The sequence below is a fragment of the Dermacentor variabilis genome, chromosome 4 (genome assembly GCF_050947875.1).
Source record: "Dermacentor variabilis isolate Ectoservices chromosome 4, ASM5094787v1, whole genome shotgun sequence".
Taxonomy (NCBI): domain Eukaryota; kingdom Metazoa; phylum Arthropoda; class Arachnida; order Ixodida; family Ixodidae; genus Dermacentor; species Dermacentor variabilis.
The window spans coordinates 222,476,724-222,496,335 of record NC_134571.1 but is presented as its reverse complement, the minus strand read 5'-3'; the positions used below and the strand labels follow the sequence as shown (position 1 = coordinate 222,496,335).

The window sequence follows — 19,612 nt, the reverse complement described above, 5'->3', positions numbered from 1 at the left end:
TCACGAGCAGTGGACGACGCTCGGCCAAGACTGAAGTGACACATGTCGCGCGTCTGAGGCGTTACAACCCACGAGATGACTGACTCGCCCGGCGGGCTTCGTCTGCCAGCGGGGAAATGTCACAAGCTGTCATGAACCACGCCTGCCGCGCAGACAACCAGATGAAAGAAAGAAGAGAACGACGTTGGCCAAGCTGCCGCGGGACCGCTCTTCAACAACCGTGCCTATAAACCAGATTCATCTGGTTCTGCAATAAACACCTCGTTTGTAACAATATGTTTCCGGAATTATCAAGCAAAAACTAGCCGGTCATTACTTTTTAGCGGTTGTATTATGTCTAGTGATCATAGAACTGATGGAGGCATTATTAGAGGTTCTGTTTTAGATAACAAAAAGTAGACCAGTTAATTCATAACGTTAACTGGAGTTCCCTTCTACATGTGGGTCATATCAGTTTATACAAGAAAACTGTTGAAATCCTTCGCAACGTCTATGAACAGTCAACTAAACCTGTTAATATCAAAAAAAGAAGCCCAGATAAGAAATGGGTAACTCATGAAATAGCGGAGTTGTGCTGCGCGAAAGATAAGGCATGGCAGAAATGCAGGAAACAACCTGAAGATAAAGCGCTAAGAGATGAATATTGCGCATTGCGGAATCAAGTAACGGCTCAAATTAGACAGGTGAAAAGAACCTTTTTCATGCGACAGTTTTCACTGAACAAATGTGACGGAAACAAAACGTGGGAGAGAGTGAATGAACTAATGGGTAGGCAGAAAAGTCCTTCCATTGATGAAACAGTAAAAAATAATTTTCCAAAGGAAAATTTGAAGGTGCTCTGTGATAAATTTAATGATGTGTTCTTAAATGCAACAGAAAAGTTGCGAACCATAACAGCCTGTAGTCCTGTACCATATCAACCAAAACGAGCATGTGCGCATACAGCGTATCTGTCCCTCATATCAGCGGATGATCTATGGAGCATTATTTGGAGAATGAAACTGTTCAAGCCACCAGGGTATGATGACATTCGTCTCAGAGATTTGCACAGGAACTATGGCGTTTTAAAAGACGTTCTTCTGAACATACTGAACGGCAAATTTGAAACTGGTGATATACCCGGCGAACTTAAAATATCTGTTGTCAGGCCTGTGTACAAACACGGCAAGAAAGGCGACTTAACAAATTATAGGTTCATTGCAATACTGTCGTCGATAGCACATATTATGGAAAAGCATGTTGCATACGTTTTGCGATCATTCTGTGAAAAATAATCGGTGAACAATGCTGCCCAATTTGGCTTTGCAAAGAATAGAAATACGACAACACTTCTCGAAGAATTTTCTGATTATGTTTACAATGCAATAGAAAAGAATCACGTTGTGTTAGCCATATTCCTGGATTTAACGAAGGCATTTAACGCGATAGACCATAGACCATGCGTTACTACTCGAAAAATTAAGCTCACTTGGTTTCCGCGGTCATCTTAAAAAGTTTTTTAACAGTTATTTTACGAACAGGTTGCAGTGTAAAGAGTGATAACACGTACGGACAGTTGAAGAATGTTACTTTCGGTGTACCTCAAGGAAGTACACTCGGCCCACGGTTATTTAACGTCTATGTGTCTGATTTGGCTCTATTGCAGATCAAGTCAAAAATCTTCCCATACGCTGACGATACAGCGCTCACTTGAAGTAACTGACTATTGTACTGACGTTAAAACGTTTCAAGCAGATATAACTGAAGTAATTGATTGGTTCTCGCAAAATTTTATTTTCTTAAACCTTCACAAAACAAAACTGACATGTTTTAAAAACGCTCAGAAAACAGTTGCCTTAATCCAACCACTGTACTTGCACTCATCCCGTTTTTACCCATGTGATTGCGAAATCATGCAAATAGAGCGAACAGCTCAATATCTGGGTATCTATTTCGACCGACATCTCACTTGGAACGAGCACATCGTTTACCTCTCTAGAAAAATTAGGGCCATTGCGGCCGTGTTCTTTCACCTTCGGGGGAAATCTCCGCTTCACCTTAGGCGAGTAATCTACACAGCATTAGTGGAACCTGTTTGAAATATGGTATTACATTATATAGAAACTGCTCAGAATATAAGAAGCAAGCATTAAATGTCATACTAGAATGAATCGTGAACAGTATATTTTACGGTACCAAATTGCACTCGCTTGACATGAACGAGAAATACGTTGAGTTAGGCATCCTACAGATTCGTGAGCTGTTTTATCTTGTTGTGTTGACGCGGTATTATTATTCAAATGAATAGAAAACTCCTCTAAAAAGATGTTACATTGAGGAAAACAGAACATTTTCTTAAACTGTGGGTCTATTGTAATTATGGTAAAAAGATGCGCAATTACTATGTACCAGCTATGTTTAATGAAATTCCTGATGATCTATGTCTTGCAAGCAACAAGAGAAAGATGATGACTGGTTTAAGAGATTGGTGCGTAAATGTATTGCCTTGTGTATAGCTTTACTTGCTTTGTATATGTTATCTTGTGCTGTCAGATTTATCGGCAATGTCGTGTATAACATGAAATGCATGTAATGAATTTATTTTTTTAGAAGATTCTCCACCTGCTGCCTGACCAGCCAATAAGCACAACATGCTTAGGCAGGTCAGAATTTATGTATTTATATGCTGTATTGACAAATAAACCGTCAACCTGAGACTCCCGGAAGCCCACAAGAAACACATATATGCCCTGCTAAATGATTTTCTGACTGCTTCTCTACTTCCTCGATGGTGCGGCGCACGTCTGTTACAAAGCACAGAATCATAACAGAGGACGCCACAAGACCGGTATGCCAGCACCCGTATCGAGTTTCACCAAAAGAAAGGGAGCTCATCAAGAAGCAAGTAGAGGAGATGCTTTCAGATGACGTTATTCAGCCTTCCAGCAGTCCATGGGCGCCTGCCGTAGTGCTCGTTAAGAAAAAGATAACACACTTCGATTCTGCGTCGACTACCGTAAATTGAACGGCGTAACTAAGCGGCATGTATATCCCCTTCCGCGTATCGACGATACGTTATATCGGCTCTGATTTGCAAAGGTTTTCTCCTCCCTGGATCTCAAGAGTGGATATTGGCAAATGGAGGTGGATGAGCGGGACCATGAAAAGACAGCGTTGGTAACCCCTGATGGCCTCTATAAATTTAAAGCGCCTCCATTCGGCCTCTGTCCCGCTCCCGCAACGTTCCAGCGAATGATAGACTCTGTGCTCGCAGGATTGAAATGGCAGTCGTGCTTTGTGTATTTGAATGATGTGGTCGTATTTTCCACCACATTTGACCAACATCTAGAGCGCCTGCGACTAGTATTAGAAGCTATTCGCGCAGCAGACTTGACAATTAAGCCGGAAAATTTTCAATTTGGCTTCGATGAACTTCGGTTTCCCGGACACGTCATCAGTGCCGAAGGCGTTCAGCCAGATCCCCAAAAGACAGCAGCTGTTGCGAGGTTCCTGACATCCACAGAGAAAAAGTATGAGCGACGTTTCTTGGGTTTATGCGCACACCACCGAAGATTTGTGGAAAACTTTTCAAAGATTGCTGAGCCGCTTATAATACTAACAAGAGAAGATCAACCTTTCATGTGGAAAAACGAACAACAAGACGCCTTTGACGAGTTAAGGAAACGCCTGAAAGCTTCCCCAATCCTTGCCCATTTTGATGAGACAGCCGACACTGAAGTTCGTACCGATGCGAGTAACTTCGGCCTCAGTGCCATACTAGTGCAGTGGCATAACGGCCAGGAGAAAGTAGTAGCTTACGCCAGCCGTAACCTCTCGAAAGCAGAGGCATACTCAGTAACCAAGAAAGAGTGTCTCGCAGTCATTTGGGCAATATGTAAATTTCGGCCCTACCTCTATGGTAGACCATTCAGAGCAGCACCATTCGCTTTGCTGGCTGGCGAATCTCAAGGGTCCATCTGGACGACTAGCAAGATGGAGCCTTAGGCTTCAATAGTATGATATTACTGTCGTGTACCGATCCGGGAGGAAACAGAGCGATGCCGACTGCTTGTCACGCGCACCAGTCGAGACTACTGTGTCAGAAGAGGAGGCTTTCCCGTTCCTTAGCATTGTTGACGCGTCACAAGTCGCTCAACAACAACGAGATGACCAGGAACTGCTTCCACTTATACAGCACCTGGAGAGACCCGATTGATTGATGTTTGATGTTTAATGATGCAAGGGCCAGGAATGGCCAAAGAGCGCCATGCTAGTGTTACAGAGTTCGTCCTGGTCTGATGGTTTCTGTGAATTTAATGTGACGTGGCTCTAAAGGGGCCTAAAAGAGTTGGAGTAAATTTCATAAAATCTACGCGTGATAAAACTATGGCACTGATTATTGACGTGTAATATGAACGCTAAAACGCACTGCGAAAAGAATGGTACAATATACAACATATGTGAGATGCTAAAATTTTCTAGAGCACTTCTGCCTCACCAGAGCCCTTGAAGGCCAAGGACCTAGAGGCATGTGCTATACGAAGAAAACTATCGTAGAGGTGTCCTCTTGAAAGAGGATGCACTACGGAATTAATGGGCTTGTAACGTGTAGCACAACGTCTTTCAAGAAAGCCAGGACTGCTTTGGTCTTAAAAAGCGGTTCTATGCCAAGAAACATGGCCGGATGCAGAGGGACGGGATGGCTGTATGCAAAAGGAAAATGTTTCCTCCTGTCTCTTTCGGCTTCCCGGCACTCCAGGAAGACATGGAGGACGGAAAGCCTGTCGCAGCATCTACGACAGGTTGGAGGCTCGTTACCGGTCAGGAGAAAGTTATGATTGCCGAATGTGTGTCCTATTCTTAGTCTAGTGAACAGGACGTCTGTTCTTCATGTTTTCATTGTTGGGTGCCAGAAACCTAGCTTAGTCTTAATTAGGTGAAGCTTATTACTCGTTTCTGCGTCCCACAAGCGTTGCCAGTGGCTTCGCAGTTTGTTTCTGAGGAAAGGCTTCATGTCTGTGGCAGGGACTGCAACAGAGCGGATACCCTGCGATAACATTGATTTGGCCATCTCGTCAGCAAGCACACTTCCCTCGACTCCTCTATGGCGAGGAACCCAACAGATTACTACATGTGTATGTGATAAGTAGATGTTACATAAGTGTGAGTAGAGTTCATTGAAGACAGGATTCGTATGCTTTTGTGAAGAAGTGAATGCTTTTACAAGACTTAACGAGTCAGTGAATATGATTGCTTTGTCTAGTTTCAGTTTTTTTTTATGTTTTACTGCCCACAGTACTGCGTAGACTTCTGCAGTGAAGATACTTGTTAGGAGGTTCAACACGTCAGATTGAGTAAAAGCATGGGATGTGGACGCGTCTGTGTAAAATTCGTAGCAGGAGTACTTCGATTGAAGCTCTCAGAAATGCATAGCAATTTCAAGCTCAGGAGCGTGCTTCGAGAACTCTACGAAGGATATGTCACATTCTATCACCTGCCACTCCCAGGGCGGTAATAGATTAGCTGGAGCCATTAGGCGATGTTCGAGTATCGGGGCATCCATTTCTTCACTAAGTTCTCTTACACGCAGTGACAAAGGAAGTCTCATAGATGGTCTGTTACGGAAAAGTGCTTCACACGTCAAGTCGTTTACTGTGGTGAAACACGGATGTTCCTTATTAGAGCGCACTTTAAGATAGTAGGTGAAGGTGATGTATGTTTTCTCAAAATGGAGTGACCACTCATGTGACTCTACGTATAGGCTTTCGACAGGGCTTGTTTTAAAGGCGCCAGTGGCCAGGCGGACACCCAGGTGGTGGACGGGGTCTAACATTTTTAGCGCGCTCGAGGCGGCAGAGTGATAAACCACGGCACCATAATCCAGTCGTGATCGAACTAGGCTCCTGTAAAGATTCAATAAACACTTTCTGTCGCTACCCCATGTTGTGTGGGATAAGATATTAAGTAAATTCATTGTTTTAAGACATTTTGCTTTAAGATATTTTATGTGTGGGATGAATGTAAGCCTGGAGTCAAGTATAACACCTAGGAATTTGTGTTCTTTGTTTACGGGTATTCGTTGCCCATATATTTCAACAGTGGGATCTGCAGAAAGCCCTTTTTTCCTGGTGAAAAGAACGCAAGAATATTTGTTGGGGTTCACTTTGAACCCGTTTTCGTCTGCGCACTTGGAAACTCTGTTCAAGCACTGTTTTACTTGTCTCTCACAGACTGTTAGGTTGCAGGATTTGAAACCTACTTGTATGTCGTCTACGTAGACGGAATAAAAAATAGATGGGGGTAATGTTTTACGGAGCGTGTTCATTTTAACTACAAAGAGCGTACAGCTCAGCACGCCTCCCTGGGGTACCCCAGTTTCCTGTATGAATACACGCGACAGCGCATTACCTATTTTCACTCGGAATGTACGGTTGTGCAGGTAGCTTTCTATAATGTTTAACATAGTACCGCGGATGCCAAGCGTCGATAGGTCACGCAGGATACCGTAGCGCCTAGTCTTATCGTACGCCTTTTTCATGTCGAGAAACACGGATAAGAAGGACTGTTTATGCACGAAGGTGTCGCGAATGTTTGCTTCCATGCGCACTAGATGGTCGGTTGTAGATCGTCCAACTCTACAAGGACACTGATATGGATCAAGAATTTTTTTTTAATTCAAGGAAGTGCATAAGTCGACGGTTTATCATTTTTTCCCAAAAGTTTGCATATACAACTTGTGAGCGCAATTGGGCGGTAACTGGTTACTAATGTGGGGTCTTTGCCCTATTTAGGAATCGGAACGGCCAGCGCTTCTTTCCATGCGGTAGGGAGATATCCCGCAGCCCATATAGCGTTAAAAAGTGCTAGCGGAGTAATTTGAGTATCACTGGGGAGGTGTTTAATCACGGCGTACATGAGCCTATCCGGTCCAGGTTTGGAGCTCTGACATGCAGTTAGGGAGGCTCTCAACTCGGCGATGTTAAAAGGCGCGTTGAAGAGTTCGTTCTGTCTGCATTTGCGGTCGATAGCCTTGCGTTCTGCTACTTGTTTATGTTTCAGAAATGCCTTGGAATAATGGTTAGAACTGGAAAGGTGCTGGAGGTGTTCGCCAAGGGCGTCAGCTTGGTCTTCCAAGCGGTTTGCTTCACTATTTACTAGGGGCAACGGATGAATATCTTGCCCCTTAAGCCTTTTCAGCCCATCCCAAACTTTAGATTCTTGACTACACGAGTTTATACCAGAGAGAAACCTCTGCCAGCTTGCCCTCTTTGCCCGTCGTCGCGTCCTTCTTCCCTGTGATTTCATCATAATCATCATCATCACCACCACCACCATCATCATCATAATCATCATAATCATCATCATCGTCGTCGCCGTCGTCGTCGTCGTCGTCATCATCATCATCATCACTACCCCGGTCTTGTGCTAATGAGGCCATGTTGTCCCTGTAAACTTCTTAATCTCATCCGCCCACCCAACTTTCTGCCGCCCTCTGCTACGCTTCCCTTCCCTTGGAATCCATTCCGTAACTCTTAATGACCATCGGTTATCTTCCCTCCTCATTACGTGTCCTGCCCTCCTATATGTACAACCTCCTATATGAACACAACAATCAAATCCTGTGACTTAACCTGTTTAAATTCTATTAGATTTTCTGCTCTAGGACTTTCGCGTAGTTTGCTCCAAGCATTATTTTGTCTCTTCCGCGCCTCTCTGCAATCGTCATTCCACCAGGGGACCCGTCTTTTGGGTGAACTGCCTCTTGTTTGAGGAATGGACTTTTCAGCGGCGTCAATGATAAAAGCGGTGAAGTATGAAACAGCATGATCTATAGTAAAATTATCTATAATATCCCGTGACATGTGGGTGGATTACGTAAAACGTTCCCAGTCAGCTCAGGCCAGTTACCAGCGAGGGAAGTGTGGATGCAAGTCATGTTTGTTTACGAAGTTCAGCGTTACTGGGAAGTGATCACTTCCGAATGGGTTTTTAATTACATACCATTCTAAATCAGGAAAGATAGAAGCGAAGCTGATCGCCATGTCTATTGATGAGTACTTGTTATGATGTGGATTATAATACTTTGGTTCTTTCTTGTTAAAGAGACACGCACCGGAGGTTAAAAGGAAATTTTCAATGAGTCAGCCTCTCACGTCGCATCGCGAGTCTCCCCACATTGTGTTATGAGTGTTAAAATCTCCCACGAGTGTATAAGGCTCGGGAAGCTGGTCAATGAGGTTATAAAAGTCTGTTTTTTCGAGACGCTGGTTCGGCGGTACATAAGTGAAACACACAGTTACTATTTTATTAACTAGGATGGCCTGAACTGACACTACCTCAAGGGGCGCGTTAAGGCCGACGGGTCGGCAAGCTACCGCCTTGTCGGCTAGTATTGCTACACCGCCGGAGGCATTAGCCTCCTCACGGTCTTTACGGAAGATGGTGTAGTTTCGAAGAAAATTTGCATTGGTAGGTTTCAGGTGCGTCTCTTGAACACACAGCAGCTTGGGGTTGTATTTGTGTATTATTTCTCTAATGTCGTCGAGGTTATGGTGAAGTCCTCTAACATCCCATTGTAGTATTTGTGTATCCATTATGCTATATGTGTTGGGTGCTGTGTGTTTAAGAGATGATGATTAGCTCACGGGCCTTTTTCAGGCGCCGTGACGGGAGTTTTATCTCTTTTGGAGCGATCGAGAGTGCCTCGCCGCTCCTTAGGCGCTGATGGCGCCGTCTTGCTGGTGGTTGTGTCCATCGCCTCTTGCGAGACTCTGAACATGCACTCTTCCGAGCGCTTTGTTTGGTGTGAAGGCCTCGGCACGTTGGATGAGCCCTTTGGGGGCACCTGCCCGGAGGTAGATGGTCCCGTCTGCTCGGTTGGCGTAGCAGCGCTAGCTGCAGCCGCCGGGGGATGGATGGCGTTACTGCCGCCTCACTGGGTGTGAGTCGGACAGCCGCCGGAGACCGTTGTGGCGCTGCCCCCTGATGCGCCACTTCGGAAAATGTGTTTTTGGGCAGGTAGGATACCCGTCTGCGTGCCTCCTTGAAAGTTATGTTTTCCTTTACTTTGATCGTGACAATTTCTTTCTCCTTTTTCCAGGATGGGGACGACCGCGAGTATGCGGCGTGCTCGGCGAGACTGTTGTGTCAGAGTATGTTACCTATACATAATTGTTTGTTCTATTACTTCGTGCTTCTAGTCTTGGTGTGTATTTGTGTCCCATTAGCGATTATAATGGCTTTGTGTGTTCACTTCCTGTTCATCATGTCGTGTATGCAATGCTGCAAGCCTGCAGAGTAGCACACTTTCACGTGCAAAGCACCACGATTCTCTCTTGTACCACTACTTGTCTGAGGGACTGACTCGCAGTACTGTCGGACATGTTTTGCACCCCTTCAAGGTAAGTAATATCATGGCAACACCCATGTGTGTGTGTGTGGTTTACTGTCTTCCAGTGTTGTCCAATGATTACTTTTGCTTTTTACCATAGCTCTTGAAATGCGATGCTGTTCTTTTGTTTATTCATAACAATCACACCCTGCAGACTATTGTATCGGAGTATGCTACCTATAGATAGTTGTTTGTTCTATTATTTCGTGCTTCCAGTCTTGGTGTGTATTTGTGTCACCTTAGCGATTATAATGGCTTAGTGTGTTCACTGTCTGTTCATATGGTCCTCTACACAGTGCTGCATACCTGCAGAGTAGTGCACTTTCACGTGCAAGGCACCGCGATTCTCTCTTGTACCCCTACATGCCTGAATGACTGATTGGCAGTATTGTCGGACATGTTTTGCACACTTTTAAAGTAAGCACTTGCTTTGCCACACCAATGTCTGTGTGTGCAGCAATAATGGCTTTCAGTGTTGTGGAATGATTACTTTTGCTTTTTACCATAGTTCTTGAAGCTGTGATGCTGTTTTGTTTATTCATAACAATCACACCTTGTAGACTGTTGTGTCAGAGTATGTTACCTATAGATAGTTGTTTGTTCTATTATTTCGTGCTTCTAGTTTTTTTTTGTATTTGCGTCACATTAGCGATTGTAATGGCTTTGTGTGTTCACTTTCTGTTAATATGGTCCTCTACACTGTGCTGCAAGCCTGCAGAGTAGAGCACTTTCACGTGCAAGGCACTGTGATTCTCTCTTGCACCACTACTTGCCTGAGGGACTGACTCGTAGTACTGTCGGACATGTTTTGTACCCTTTTAAAATAAGCACTGGCATGGGAACACCAATGTCCGTGTGTGCAGCAATAATAGCTTGCAGTGTTGTGGAATGATTACATTTACTTTTTACCATAGCTCTTGAAACTGCGATGCTGTTCTTTTGTTTATTCATAACAATCATCACTTGCAGACTCTTGTATGAGAGTGTGCTATCTATATATAGTTGTTTGTTCTATTATTTCGTGCTTTTAGTCTTGGTGTGTATTCGTGTCAAATTAGCGGTTATAATGGCTTTGTGTGTTCACTTCCTGTTCATCTGGTCGTGTATGTAATGCTGCAATCCTGCAGAGTAGCGCACTTTCACGTGCAAGGCACCGCGATCCTCTCATGTACAACTATTTGCCTGAGGGACTGACTCACAATATTTTCAGACATCGCAATAAATAGCGGGTCTGCTAGTTGGTTGACTTTCGTATTTGAGCTCGACTCAAATACGAAAGATGCAGACACAGAAACAATGTAGACAGTCGCCTGACTCTCAACTGATATATTGTTTCACAGAAAATTTTTTATAAATGTTACAGTATCATGAGCATGCGCAGTAAAGCAATATGAGGTATTCACGATAGGAGTGCCATAATTTAGAACCCTCGAAATTCTATCCCAATTTGGGTATTTAGATACGCACACTTTCTATCATGCAGCGTAATGGCTATCTGGCTGACGCAATCACTAGCCCATTATTTAATGTGGTATGCCTCGGCTATTTCGCAAGTTACTTGATTTTTATGTCGAAAAATAATGCACGTGTCGCTAAACTGTGGCCTGCACTCACCGTTTCTCCTGTTTCTGCAGTGGATGTTTAGACGGGTATAGCCTGTAGAATTTTATGATGCTTTGTGTTACCTAGCCTGTACAATGTAACGATGCTTTGTGTTCGCTTAGTCGATCGCTTACGCAACTGCCTGACTACCCCATATATATTTTACTACAAGGGAAGAGAATCAGGTAAACCATCCCTATGCGGCAATCAACAAACTTGTTTTGACGTTAAACGGAACAATGCTTGGGTTGTATTACACTCTAAACGAGCGGGCAGATTATTGGTAAACATAGAAAAAAGTTTGTGTAATGCAGAATGGGGGTGGTTTAACTGACCTCCTTCCCTTGCATGAAGTACATGTGGGGCAGTCAGGCAGATGTGTAAACGATCGATTTAGAGAACACAAAGCATTGTTAAATTATACAGGCTATACCCATCTAGCCATGTACTGTAGAAACTGGAGAAATGGTCGGTGTGAGCCACATTGTAGTCACATGCACGTTATTTTTCTTCACAAAAATAATGTAACTCGCGAAAAGTGGTGGCCTGCCATATTGTGAAATGGGGTAGCGATTACGTCTGTCAGGCAACCATTACGCTGCATGATAGGGAGTATGCATATCTAAATATCTAAATTGCGATAGCATTTCGAGGGGTCACAAGTCTGGCGCTCCTATCCTGAATGTCTCCTCCTGCTTTGCTGCGCATGTACGAAAATATTCTAACATCTTTTTAAATGTTCTTCCGTCGAACAATAAATCAGCTGAAAGTCAAGGGCTGTCCTGTCTACTTTCTTTCTGTGCCCGCGTCTTAGGTGCACTTTAATCTAACTTAAGTATGATTGTCAGACAAGTTTTGCTTCCCTTCAAAGTAAGATCTGTCATGGCTACACCAATATGTGTCGTCATCATCATCATCATCAGCCTAGTTACGCCCACTGCAGGGCAAAGGCCTCTCCCATACTTCTCCAACTACCCCGGTCATGTACTAATTGTGGCCATGTTGTCCCTGGAAACGTCTTAATGTCATCCGCCCACCTAACTTTCTGCCGCCCCCTGCTACGCTTCCCTTCCCTTGGAATCCAGTCCGTAACACTTAATGACCATCGGTTATCTTCCCTCCTCATTACATGTCCGGCCCATGCCCATTTCTTTTTCTTGATTTCAACTAAGATGTCATTTACCCGCGTTTGTTGTCTCACCCAATCTGCTCTTTTCTTATCCCTTAACGTTACACCGATCATTCTTCTTTCCATAGCTCGTTGCGTCGTCCTCAATTTAAGTAGAACCCTGTTCGTAAGCCTCCAGATTTCTGCCCCGTAGGTGAGTACTGGTAAGACACAGCTCTTACACACATTTCTCTTGAGGGATAATGGCAACCTGCTGTTCATTATCTGAGAATGCCTGCCAAACGCACTCCAGCCCATTCTTTTTCTTCTGATTATTTCCGTCTCTTGATCCGGATCCGCCGTTACTACCTGCCCTAAGTAGATGTATTCCCTTACCACTTCCAGTGCCTCGCTAGCTATTGTAAATTGCTGTTCTCTTCCGAGACTGTTAAGCATTACTTTAGTTTTCTGCAGATTAATTTTTAGACCCACTCTTCTGCTTTGCCTCTCCAGGTCAGTGAGCATGCATTGCAATTGGTCTCCTGAGTTACTAAGCAAGGCAATATCATCAGCGAATCGCAAGTTGCTAGGGTATTCTCCATCAACTTTTATCCCCAATTCTTCCCACTCCAGGTCTCTGAATACCTCCTGTAAACATGCTGTGAATAGCATTGGAGAGATCGTATCTCCCTGTCTGACGCCTTTCTTTATTGGGATTTTGTTGCTTTCTTTGTGGAGGGCTACGGTGGCTGTGGAGCCGCTATAGATATCTTCCAGTATTTTTACATATGGCTCATCTACACCCTGATTCCGTAATGCCTCCATGACTGCTGAGGTTTCGACAGAATCAAACGCTTTCTCGTAATCAATGAAAGCTATATATAACGGTTGGTTATATTCTGCACATTTCTCTATCACTTGATTGATAGTGTGAATATGGTCTATTGTTGAGTAGCCTTTACGGAATTCTGCCTGGTCCTTTGGTTGACAGAAGTCTAAGGTGTTCCTGATTCTATTTGCGATTACCTTAGTAAATACTTTGTAGGCAACGGACTGTAAGCTGATCGGTCTGTAATTTTTTAAGTCTTTGGCGTCCCCTTTCTTAAGGATTAGGATTATGTTAGCGTTCTTCCAAGATTCCGGTACGCTCGAGGTTATGAGGCATTGCGTATACAGGGTGGCCAGTTTCTCTAGAACAATCTGACCACCATCCTTCAACAAATCTGCTGTTACCTGATCCTCCCCAGCTGCCTTCCCCCTTTGCATAGCTCCTAAGGCTTTCTGTACTTCTTCTGGCGTTACCTGTGGGATTTCGAATTCCTCTAGGCTATTCTCTCTTCCACTATCGTCGTGGGTGCCACTGGTACTGTATAAATCTCTATAGAACTCCTCAGCCACTTGAACTATCTCATTCATATTAGTAACGATATTGCCGGCTTTGTCTCTTAACGCACACATCTGATTCTTGCCTATTCCTAGTTTCTTCTCCACTGTTTTTAGGCTTCCTGCGTTCCTGAGAGCCTGTTCAATTCTATCCATATTATAGTTCCTGATGTCCGCAGTCCTACGCTTGTTGATTAGCTTAGAAAGTTCTGCCAGATCTGCACGTACTTAAATGCATTTCAGTGTTGTGCAATGATTAATTTTGCTTCCTACCATAGCTCTTGAAACTGCAATGCTGTTTTGTCTGTTTATTCATAACACTCACCCCTTGTAGACTGTTGTGTTGGAGTATGCTACCTATAGATAGTTGTTTGTTCTATTATCTTGTGCTTGTATTCTTGGTGTGTATTTGTGCCACTTAAGCGCTTATAATGCCTTTACGTGTTCACTTCCTGTTAATCGGGTCATCGATAGAATACTGCATGTCTGTAGAGTAGCGCACTTTCACGTGCAAGGCACAGTGATTCGCTCTTGGACCACTTGGCAGAAATATATTCCGAAGAGGTGGGTGGCAGAATGCGACTATTTCATGCGAGCTGTTCCTTGTCAAGTATTTGAAAATTAACCAAACCTACCCTTAGTCTTGCTGCTGTTCTGCAAAAGTTTTTGCAGAAATGCAGAAACAAAGTAAATATGCAAGATTTTTTTTTTAGATTGTGACGCCGTAGCCTACATTATGATTTTTGTTTGTAATCTGTCAGTGCTTGTGGCAGTGCAGTAGGAGTTTCATTTTTAAGCTACGAGGACTGACGTTTTCCTTCCAACAGGTCCTTTTACATGGGTTTATGGTCGAAAAGTTTGAGGGGAAGTCAAAAAGCAAAGGATCTTTTGCAATTTCTGACACTAGGGTTTGGTAACAGTACCTGTATCCAGCACTGAATTAGTGTCGTCTGCAACACTTCTATGGAATATGTAACTCTTATTCCCTCGTTAGTCGTTAGTGTGTAACACCGTTAAACATGGCAGCTGTATTGTGGATCTGCACCAAGGAGGAAATGAGGGCAGTGATTCGCTTTTTGTTTGCGGAAGGTGTGAAACCTGCGTAAGTTATTCGTCGAATGCAAGCACAGTATGGTGACAGTTCTTTACCGCGCAGCAAGATCTTCAAATGAATAGAGTGTTTCAAACAGGGATTAACTTCTTTATGTGACGAGGAAAGATCGGGCAGGCCATCTACGGCAAGGACTGGAAACAATTTTAAAGTCGTTGAGGGTATGGTAATGGAAAACAGGCGACTCACAGTGGAGGAAAACGCCAATATTTTACATATCAGTCATGGTTCAGCGTATTCCACGTTACACGACAGGCTGAATTTTCAGAAAGTGTGTGCAATATAGGTCCTGAAAGAATTGCCAGCGCAGCATAAGGCACAAATGTTCGACATCTCTCGTAAACATTTGGCCCGTTATCGTCGCGAGAGAGATGAATTTTTACCACAAATTGTCACTATAGATGAAACTTGGGTACATTATCAGAAACCGGTAGGTAAGGCTGCGAGCATGGTTTGGAAACAGTCATCGTCACCATAAGTCAAGAAATTTAGACGTGACGTCAACCATCAGCTGGTAAGATTATGCTAACACTATTTTGGGACATGGAAGGTGTGGTAACCGTTCATTTCACTCCAAGAAGCGAAACTGCGAACAGTGAGAACTACTGTGATGTGTTGCCAACTACGCTGGAACCTGCAATCAGATCCAAACGTCGTGGAAAATTGCGAAAAGGCATCATATTGCAGGAAAATAATGTTCGGCTACAGTCTACCAAATAGACATCCAAAACAATAAAGGAGTTGGGATTCGAATTGCTGGAACACCCGCTATACAGTCCAGACCTGTCTCCAAGCTATTTTAATGTGTTTGTACCATAGAAGGCATCGCTCAGGGGAAGACTTGCAACCGATGCAGATGTCATTGATGCGGTGGAATATTGGTGGTCGGTGCAACCAAAAAAACTTTTTTTCCAACGGAATAAAAAAAATACTTGAGAAATGTTGAGAAAAGTGCGTCGAAGTGCAAGGAGGTCATGTAGAAAAATAATGTATTTAAGTATTCTATCATTAGAATGAACGTACCTTTTCTCAAAAGTCTCTTTACTTTTTGACTTCTTCTCGTACAAATATTTTTTGCTTTATCCGCCAACTTCTGAGCGGTTTTCGCAACCATATTTGTCATTTTTGGAGAACTAATCATATAGCAGTCGTTCATGTTTGAAGAAGTTGTTTGCAACCAGGCTCTCAAAGTGGTTCAAAGACAATTTGTACATAATATAGTCATCATACAAGCATGGCACCAGAGTGAGTACTCTTGCTGTACTCACATGCATCTGTATTTTACTATTTGATGCCTAGTACTTCTGATTTGGTTATTCGAATAATTTTATATTCGCCCACCTCTAATGTTCATACATGTTTAAGATTCCTTTGACTGTAATCATTCTTAGGTCTACATTGTATCTTGTATTTATTTGGTTTTCTACTCATGGGAGCCAGTTTCATGTTTACAATAAAGAAAGTACATTGGCTGTTACTCTGGTCATTATGCAAACCTGCTTGCCTGCAGAGTGGTGCACTTTCCTGTGTAAGGTTCTGTCATTTGGTCTTTAAAGGCTATTATTTGCTAAATAGACTAATGGTATGCATTTGTAGAATATATTTCGGCTTCTGTGTCTGTATAAGGAACTCATTCCTGCGTTGGTGCTTGACACTTATTGCTAGAAATATGTTTATTACCACTATATATTAAGTTCTCATTCTGGAATGTGTTAGGTTCAGTGAATATGTTTGAGTCAGCCCCTGTCACAAACATATTACATGCAGTTACATGCATTGCGACAATTTCAGGATAATATACAACTATAAGCCATTGTGTTTAGATAGTTGAAGTTTATTTCCAATGACGAGTAGCATATGGAATAACAGTCATGTACTTATATTGTAAAACATGTTAAAAAACTCCATGTGTATAACAGACTGAAGACAAAGTACAGGGGTTGCTTGCATGTTCACAATAACGGATGTATGTGAGAGCCAAGGAAAACAACATTCTCAAGGGACTGCTCGCACAACCGCTGTCAGGATAAATCACATAAGGACAAGAAAAAGCACCACATGCAATCGGATATAGCTTCATTGGAGAACACACATGCGTCCACTGGGAATATTTGCTATCAACCTGAACAGGTCCATGTATAAATTATCAGCAGCATTAACATTCTGTTTGCATTTGCAGTTCGAAGCATTGTAGTGTTGGATAATTTTATGAATTAAAATAATAAATTGAGCGTGCAATTTAAATTCTGCTTCCTGCAGTTGCTAGAATTTTTGTCAAATGTAACGCTTTTTATTGCAATCAGTTCAACAGTTTTTTCTTGAAGGAATTTCTGCGTTTTGAATGCATTTGCATAGGCAGAATACGATTTCATCTCGAGGTAAAAAAATATTAAATTCAGGGGTATGCTTGAGGGGGGGGACTTCAGTATAATTTTGTTCACTTGAGGTTATTTAATATGCATCAAATGCATGGTACACGAGCGTTTTTTGCACTTCTCCCTTGTCGATACGTGGCCACTGCAGCTGGGATTTGAGCCCATGACAGTGTACCTAGCAGCGCAACCCCAGATACACTAAGCCACTACAGTTGGTCCGAGCTAAAGCTCCCTCTTTAATCTAGTCAAACAAATTGCTCAATTGATTTCGTCATCATTCTTAATTAGCAGGTTTCGGAAGTTGCTCAGATAACAGCACGCTTTAAATGCCTGCACTGCAAGTCTGCAGCGGTGGCGTAGAGGTAGAACACCCACCTCGCGTGCAAGAGGTCCGTGGTTCGAATCCCGGTGCCGGCAATTTTCCACCGGATTAAAAAAAATCCGCGTGTTGATAAAATTGCACAAACAGGCCTGGAGTGTCGCCTGATCCCGGTGACCAGAACCGGTAACGCACTCCCTCACCAGAGCAGGATTGGCCACCCTGGTGCAGTACTTCGCCACAACCTCCTGTATGAACACAACAGTCAAACCCCGGCCCTCAGTCCCCAGCAGCTGCGAAGCAACTGACCACGGCGGCGGTCAGACCTGCGACGCAGCAGAGGGTGCTAAGAATCACTGGCTCCGGACAGGCCGCCATTGGAATATGAACTTGGCAACGTTTCACGCTAGAACGTTATCTAGTGAGGCGAGTCTAGCAGTGCTATTAGAGGAATTAGAGCGCAGTAAATGGGATAAAATAGGGCTCAGTGAAGTTAGGAGGCCGAAAGAAGCCTATACAGTGCTAAAAAGCGGGCACGTCCTGTGCTACCGGGGCTTAGCGGAGAGAACTAGGAGTCGGATTCCTGATTAATAAGAATATAGCTGGTAACATACAGGAATTCTATAGCATTAACGAGAGGGTGGCAGGTCTTGTTGTGAAACTTAATAAAAGGTACAAAATGAAGATTGTACAGCTCTACGCCCCTACATGCAGTCATGATGACCAGGAAGTCGAAAGCTTCTATGAAGACGTGGAATCGGCGATGGGTAGAGTGAAAACTAAATACACTATACTAATGGGCGACTTTAATGCCAAGGTAGGCAAGAAGCAGGCTGGATACAAGGCAGTGGGGGAATATGGCATAGGCACTAGGAATAGCAGGGGAGAGTTATTAGTAGAGTTTGCTGAACAGAATTGATGTATCGCCAACTTCATCGTCATCTTCATCGATGTTTTCATCGGCACTGCCATAGTCATCATGACACGTGAGCAGCGGGACACACGGACGCAGGCTGCAATAAAGCTGCGGTGCTTGCGGCGTTATGTCTGATTGATGTCAGTGTTTTTAGGCCTAGTGCGACATATCAGTGGCGACGAGGCCTAGCGTCGCTAGGTGAGAAGACCCGCGTCAGCATGAGTGCTGGACGGCCACCGGAGTTTGCCGATGCAGAAGGTACGTGGCCTACGTATCGCGTTCGCCTGGAGGCGTACTTTGAGGCTCATAGCATCGTGGACCCAACGAAGAAGCGAGCGCTGCTCATCGCTTCGCTCACGGACAGTGCAGTGCGTGTGGTGCAGGGCCGGTGTCAACCAAAAAAGGTGAATGAACTGAGCTATGAGGAAGTCGTCGGGTATCTGGAAGATCACTATGCTCCGGAGGTCAACGAGATCGCTGCAAGTTATGCTTTCTTCATGCGTTCGCAACAAGACGGGGAAGCTGCTCAGGACTTCATTGCGGACATTCGACGCCTAGCTGAGAAGTGTAACTTCGGCACGTCATTGGAGCGCATGTTGAGGGATCGAATCGTTTGCGGAGTGCTGGATGAAGACGTTCGGCGCCATTTACTGACGCGACGGAAGCTCACCCTAGAAGAGGCTGAAGACTTCGCTGTCTCAGCACAGAGAGCTGTTGAAAATGCCAGGCGCATGAACTCGGCGCACTCAGAAGTACATTTTGCCCGACAAAAGAGCCATTCCTCGAAGTGACTTCCCAAGCCGGAACAACGCGACGTGTGTGGAAGGTGTGGAGAATCGCATGCTGAGGACGAGTGCAAACACCTTCGCGCGGTGTGCCACCGGTGTGGAAAACGAGGACATCTACGTCGGATGTGCCTGTCTAGCACAAATAGTGACCGTCGGCAGGGATCTTATCCAGCAAGACAACGGCGCCAGGGTTCGTACGCCATGGCAGCCGGAGAGGACACAAGCTCGGATGACAACGACGCCTTGCACACGATTGCAGCGGTTCTCCATCACGCAGCCAGTATCCGCAAGGTTAGGCCTATTTACAAGGACATCAGTTGGAATAACGTTCCGCTCACTATGTTGGTGGACACGGGGTCACCTGTAAGCGTCATTCCCGTAACGGTGTTCCACAAGTACAAGCAGCTCTGGCCTCCGTTGGAGAGTTCACAGTTCAAGCTCTCTTGTCTCTTGGGAGAACTTCCACTTGTCGGCCAGCTTAGCATGACCGCTACGTGCGACGGGAAAGATATTCCTGGTACTGTCATAGTGGTCGACAGCTCCGGACCATCTTTGTGCGGCAGAGACACCATCAAGGCATTTAATGAAGTTGGAGTGGCAATGTTGTCGAATGTGGTAGCGAATCTGCAGCCGGCTGGAA

General features: G+C 44.2%; 1 protein-coding gene across 1 annotated transcript; it reads left to right on the top strand.

The window, feature by feature from the left end:
• The first annotated feature begins 18,402 nt into the window (after positions 1-18,402).
• Positions 18,403-18,975, top strand: LOC142578528 (uncharacterized). Its single transcript, XM_075687905.1, has one exon. It carries the CDS (start codon positions 18,403-18,405, stop codon positions 18,973-18,975), a length of 573 nt encoding a protein of 190 aa, XP_075544020.1.
• Positions 18,976-19,612: the final 637 nt, after the last annotated feature.

What these genes read in the sequence shown, in the direction of transcription:
- LOC142578528 (XM_075687905.1), top strand. Translation starts at nt 18,403, where the DNA reads ATGAGTGCTGGACGGCCACCGGAGTTTGCCGATGCAGAAGGTACGTGG.